Here is a 6,391-nt window from a genome sequence, read left to right on the forward strand (position 1 = left end):
TCTGCTGTTTATGTCGTACACTAATGATTGTAAGAGCACGTTTGAGTCTAGGCACATAATTAAATTTGCTGATGACTCCGTGATTGTCAGCCTCCTGCAGGACCATGAGGCGGGCCACGGACCAGTCCTTGACCATTTTGTTAGATGGTGTGATGATTCTTATCTGCAACTTAATGTGTCAAAAACGAAAGACATGAAAATTGATTTCCGTAAGAATCCACCTGTCACAGCCCAAACCTTTGTCAAAGGCACAGCTGTGGACATAGTCAACCATTATGAGTATCTAGGCACCATCCTGGATGATAAACTGTCTTTTGAGAGCAACTCAGATGCCATCTGCAGGAAAGTAAATCAGAGGTTGTTTTATTTAAGGAAACTGAGGTCTTTTAACGTTGATAAGAAGTTTCTTAAACTGTTTTACTCATCTTTTATTGAGTCTATCTTAACTTTTGCAATGATTTGTTGGTTTGGGAACCTTAGCATATCAAATAAGAATAAGATGAAGAATGTGGTCAAACTCTGCCAAAAAACAATTGGCACTAACTTGAATGACCTTGATCATGTTTATCAGGTCAGAGCCATTCAGAGGGCAAGGGCCATTCTGGCAAACCCTCTCCACCCTCTTCATGCAGAGTTTCGACTCCTCCCATCTAAGAGGAGGTACACGTTCCCTTGTCAGGCCAAATCAAACAGATATTTAAAATCCTTTGTCCCATCTGCCGTTAGATTCCTTAATACGCTGTAGGCGAACCTGTTGGGAAGGATGTACAGTACTGTAATCTGTGATGACTATATGCATTTATATGTATTTATTGTGTCATGTGTGCTATGTGAGCTCTACTGTGTTGAACTTTTGCTGCAAACCAAATTGCCCTTCGGGGACATAAAAGATTTTCAAATCAAATCAAATTCTAGACAAACTAGCAGACAGCATCTTTGTCTACACTGCCTATCCTTCACGAGCACAAAGGGAGCATGTTGCTGAGGCCCTGGTCATGAAACACCCCTGTTTGAGGGACCCAGTGTCATCCAATGGTATATATGGTTGGCAGAACAGCCTGAAATACAAGGTTGGCAATTTCAGAGCAAAGGTGAAACACCTTGGATTACCAGAACTAAATGTAAACTGTCAGAAGAGAAAATCAGCTGCAGATGGACTTCCAACTAAAAGCTTGAAAAAAGTGAAGAAATCTGAGGTAAACTATCTCCCACCACATCCTCAAGGTGAAACTGATGAAACCCTTGAAAAGGAGAGAGTAGAGCTTCTCTATGAGTGCAAGAAGAGAGACAACACCAAAATCATCGATGAAAAGATGGTGAAAACCTTTTCATTACATCGAAATGATGTAATCCTCAATAAACCAGCTGTGATTGACTTCAAAGCTCGGTGGCCTGCCCTGTTTGAGCTTTCCCAGGTATGTTGTACATTTGAATTGTGTCGTCTTCTTATTTTTATTTTATTCAATCATTTAGGTTGGAAAAAAAATACCTCAGCGGTTACAGCCTTGTTCTGGTGTAAAATTCCTTGCAAAACACATTACCACTTAAATGTTGCTTTCAGTGTACCCTTAGGGTCAGTTTTCTACCTCTGATCTGTTTCTGCTGACCTGTGTCTCTGTAATTCTTTTTTGCCAGTATTTCATGATCTTTCCCTATCTCTCTTCTCTTCTCTTTTGCAGATCGAGGAGGAATTCCGTAGGATCACACTGAAGCCACTACAGTCCACATTCCTGGGGAAGTTGGACCAATACACACCCAGACTGCTGAGCCTCTACAGGAGGAAGGGAGGCGCTGTTGGGAAGAAACTTGATGAGACCCCTGGCATGTTAAATGAGGCATGTATTTACTGAACAACCAGGGTTCAAACTTAACTTTTTGGCTCAAATCTACTGGTCAGAAAGATTTTTTACTGGCCAAAAATTATAAATAGCCTTTTTGTATATTTTTCAATTTGTTCATTACTATAATATACTTAAAAGCATTTTCAACACATATCATAGAGCAATATTAACATAATTTTGCGTGGAATGAAGGAATGAGTCAGATTTTTTTTTTTTTTTTAAGTTCTCAGCAGTGCCGGTGGTCGCTACGTCATCACAGTTGGCTTGTTGATTTAAGTCTGTTTTCTTGGATTTTAGAAGGGGGGCTCACTCCCAGAATATGCCTCCACATTTCCGAACGGGAGCGATAGACACCTAACTGGCCTGAGTGCCCTTTTTGTTTTGAAATCTTTGAATCAATTGAACATTTTGAACCCTGTGTACAACAGTTAAACAGTTAGTTATATGTAGTAGCAGTCTGATGTTTGTGCTTAACATGATCTCATTTCTGTTTTTGTAGGACAACAGCATTGAGTCCAGAAGAGAGGCCTCATTCTCTACCTTGGTGAAAAGACGGAGGAGCTAATCAAGGACTACAAGAAGCCGGTGCATATTCTCATTTGCCCAGGTCATAGTATTTCAAAGGAGGTTAAATCGAAAGCAACTGGACTTAGTTATTTGTCTAGGAAGACGTTTCACCTCTCATCCAAGAGGCTTCATCAGTTCATGTACGCAACTGACCAGGCTGGGACTGGTCCAACTATCTGGTGTGGAGACTCACTATTTAACCTCTTGTGTGGGCGTTCACAAGGGTGATGATGTCACTGGTTCCCTTTTTGTGCTCCAAGTGCCAACGACAGTCGTTTAAATGACTGCCTTTGATGGAAAGTTGGTTTCGACTTCGTTAGTGCCCTATTGTGTTATAACGACAGTCGTTGGAGTCACTTGCCACTTGTGAACAGTGGTTGTTCTTTGAGGCTAGATTGTTGAATCTCCTGGGAAGGGATGAAAGGGCAGCATTGTAAATTGGAGATAGGTGGTGTCTGAGGCCACCTCCCCTGTTGAGGGATGGTTTCTCTACTTTTACATAGATGGCTTCTTTAACTCCTCTTTCATGGAGGAGGTAGAAAGCAAGGCTTTAAACTCCTTTGAAGGAACAACACCGAGCCATTGGTTCAGTTATGTGGACGACACATGGGTTAAAATCAAAACCAAAGAGGTGCAAGCTTTTACCGAACACATTAACTCAGTGGACAAAAACATCAAGTTCACCAGAGAGGATGTCAAGGACAATAGCCTGCCTTTCTTAGATTGTGACGTCCATATGAAAAAGGACAGGAGCCTCCACATTGGGGTATACAGAAAACCCACACTTACAGACCAATATCTACTTTTCGACTCTCACCACCCTCTGGAACATAAGCTTGGTGTTATCAGAACCTTGCAACACAGAGCTGATAACGTGCCCACCAGCTCACAGGCCCAAGGGGCAGAACACAAGCACCTGAGAGGCGCCCTCACAACTTGTGGTTACCCTAACTGGACCTTTGTGAAAACTGCAGCTGCTTCCAGAAAGAAAACCAAAGTGGTTGAGAAAGAAAGACAAAACAAGAGAAACAACATAGTGATCCCATATGTGTCTGGAGTATCAGGAAAAACTCAGGAGGATCTTTAACAAACACCGTATCCCTGTGTATTTCAAACCCAGCAACACACTCAGACAGAGACTGGTACATCCCAAGGACAGAACACCACACACCCACAAAAGCAATCTGGTGTATGCAGTCCAATGCAACGAGGAATGCAAAGACCTCTACATTGGAGAAACAAAACAACCACTGCATAAACGCATGGCCCAACACAGGAGAGCAAACTCCTCAGGACTGGACTCTGCTGTCCATTTACATCTCAAGGAGAAAGTCCACTCCTTTGAGGACAGCAATGTCCAAATCCTAGACAGAGAGGATAGATGGTTTGAAAGAGGAGTTAAAGAAGCCATCTATGTAAAAGTAGAGAAACCATCCCTCAACAGGGGAGGTGGCCTCAAACACCACCTATCTCCAATTTACAATGCTGCCCTTTCATCCCTTCCCAGGAGATTCAACAATCTAGCCTCAAAGAACAACCACTGTTCACAAGTGGCAAGTGACTCCAACGACTGTCGTTAGGGCACTAACGAAGTCGAAACCAACTTTCCATCAAAGGCAGTCATTTAAACGACTGTCGTTGGCACTTGGAGCACAAAAAGGGAACCAGTGACATCATCACCCTTGTGAACGCCCACACAAGAGGTTAAATATTGAGTCTCCACACCAGATAGTTGGACCAGTCCCAGCCTGGTCAGTTGCGTAGATGAACTGATGAAGCCTCTTGGATGAGAGGTGAAACGTTTTCCTAGACAAATAACTAAGTCCAGTTGCTTTCGATTTAACCTCCTTTGAAAAAAAAAAAAAGGACTACAAGGTAAAGAAAACTGTTTCAAAAGAAAGAAAGAGTACCAAGAGAGCTATACTGTATGCATCCTTCACATTAGTATACAAGAGGGTTTTATTTTTTCTGGTGTATTTTACAGGTTTTTGATGATGACGATGTTGTGACTGTACAAGAGGCCCTTACTACACATGTCCTCAACATCTTTGTGGTCAGCAAAGCCAGAGATGGAGATCTCCAGAAGCAGGCTGGAATAGCCATCGAGGGAGCAGAGGTCCTTTTTGGTATCCCTGATGTCGCACATGCTTGTACCTTCCTGATGGGCCTCATCTACGCCTTGGAACTAAGGTACCCTAACAAACTGAAATACACCTTTGAGGTTTTTCAGAAGATCTTTCTAGAGCTGGAGGATGTCAACCGAAAGGTGTCCTCCTAGGTCCACGATCTGAAGGTCGGTTTACATGCCTAAAAGCCTACAGACATTGCTGAAGCTCCCTCTTGTCAAGGTTTACAGTTGTTGGTTATACATTGCACTTTCACAGGTTTTCCAAAAGCACTTCCTCAGGTTACATTTTTTAAGCTCATGTGTATGCTGCTTAAATTTGTTTTGTGGTGTACACTCAGATCAGATGTCTGCACTTTAAATGGCTGATAGAATTCAGCTCAGCTCAAGGGAATCATTGTAAGTGACCTTAGGTGTATTTTTCAAGCAGCTTTTCAGGTACTGCTACAGGAAGCAGATCTATACAGAACAGGAAAACTCTGTACAGTTTTGTGAGGTGCTGTGTTTTTTGCATTATCAATGTATTGGTCAGATTTTGAATGTAACTGTCATTTGCTTAGGATGTTGAAACCTTTAAGGTCAGGCTGTCGGTGGGGTTTCATCCCTGCAAGTGCTTCCTCAGGGTAGACAGAATGAATGTTTGTTTTGGAGGACATGTTTGCCAAAGTTCACTTGAAGAACCATTCTGTAATAGGATGTGAATCCCATGAGTTATGTGTTGGGTCACTGGCATTGTCTTATGGCGCGTCTGGCGCTAGCATCTTAAGTGTTTCCAATGCTGTCAGTATAATGGAGTTTATGGTCTTATTTTCTTATCAAAGTGTCTTTGGTATATAATATGTTCCATGTCATGAATACACTAAAATGTTGCAACACTGTAACTGTTGTTAAAAAAGGCAAACAAGCCCCTTTGTTAAGTTTGAATAATGTGGACATTTTTCAGTGTCAGTACAGTATACAGTATTAGGGCTGCAACTAACAGTAATTGTCATTATTGTACTATCTGTCTTCTTTTTTTTTTTCAATGAATACTTTGATCTATGGAATGTGAGAAAATGGTGAAAAATGTGTTATCACTGTTTCCCGAAGCCCAAGATGCAACTTAGAATGTCTTATTTTATCCCGACCAACTGTCCACAACTTAAAGATTAATCTTTTTTTTCATTAAAGAGTAAACAAACCAGAAATATTCTCATGTGAGAAGCTGAATTTGGATTTTTCTTTAATTTAAATGACTCAAAGATTAATTAACAATTAAAAATCCTTAAATTGAGTAATAGGAAATTTAGAAATTAAACAACTAATAGTTGCAGCTCTATACAGTAAACTCATTTATTGCCCAGTTCAATGGCAGTATATATTGACAAGAGTTTGCTTGTTTGTGAGAATTTGTCAGCAATAAAACATGTCAATTTTGGTGACTTATGACCTCTTGATTGTGGTGACCCTTTGACCTTTCCTCTAGTGGAACTCTCACACATTTGCTGAGTGTACTTATGATCTAAAGGGAATTCACCCTCTTAATTTTGTTCCTATGTCATTTTTTTCCTAGAACCATGAGGTCAAAATGTCAATTATTATATTGGGCAGATTTACCAACACATAGATGCTTCATGCTTAATTTAAGTAGATCCCCTTAACAAAAATATCTCATGTTTTATCTACATAGAAAAAGTAAGGCAACTTTTTGCATCATTTTATCACATAGATCAAACAAAAGTAGTCTTTGTATGTACCACATTCATTTTGCAAGTACAGTCAACCAGGGGCGGAGTGGGGCACCAAAATCTACCGGGAAAATTCTGACCGCACCGGCCCACCATCGGACCAACCCCCCCCCGCTATGTGTCATTCCATA

At 41.0% G+C, this 6,391-nt stretch overlaps 1 protein-coding gene across 1 annotated transcript; it reads left to right on the plus strand.

Moving 5' to 3' along the window:
- The first annotated feature begins 995 nt into the window (after nt 1-995).
- Nucleotides 996-4,686, plus strand: LOC146960224 (uncharacterized). The gene is made up of 3 exons (XM_085772522.1): nt 996-1,415; nt 1,680-1,835; nt 4,393-4,686. Exons 1-3 carry the CDS (start codon nt 996-998, stop codon nt 4,684-4,686), a joined length of 870 nt encoding a protein of 289 aa, XP_085628648.1.
- Nucleotides 4,687-6,391: the final 1,705 nt, after the last annotated feature.

This window comes from Trachurus japonicus, unplaced genomic scaffold (assembly GCF_045865225.1).
Source record: "Trachurus japonicus isolate A0001 unplaced genomic scaffold, Traja_1.0 AP030566.1".
In the NCBI taxonomy this organism is placed as follows: Eukaryota; Metazoa; Chordata; class Actinopteri; order Carangiformes; family Carangidae; genus Trachurus; species Trachurus japonicus.

Bases quoted from the DNA above. Each gene is read 5' to 3' on its own strand.
- LOC146960224 (XM_085772522.1), top strand. From the start codon at position 996: ATGAAACACCCCTGTTTGAGGGACCCAGTGTCATCCAATGGTATATAT. The intron at 1,416-1,679 runs GTATGTTGTACA...TCTCTTTTGCAG, and splicing joins CCCTGTTTGAGCTTTCCCAG to ATCGAGGAGGAATTCCGTAG. The intron at 1,836-4,392 runs GCATGTATTTAC...TGTATTTTACAG, and splicing joins CCCCTGGCATGTTAAATGAG to GTTTTTGATGATGACGATGT.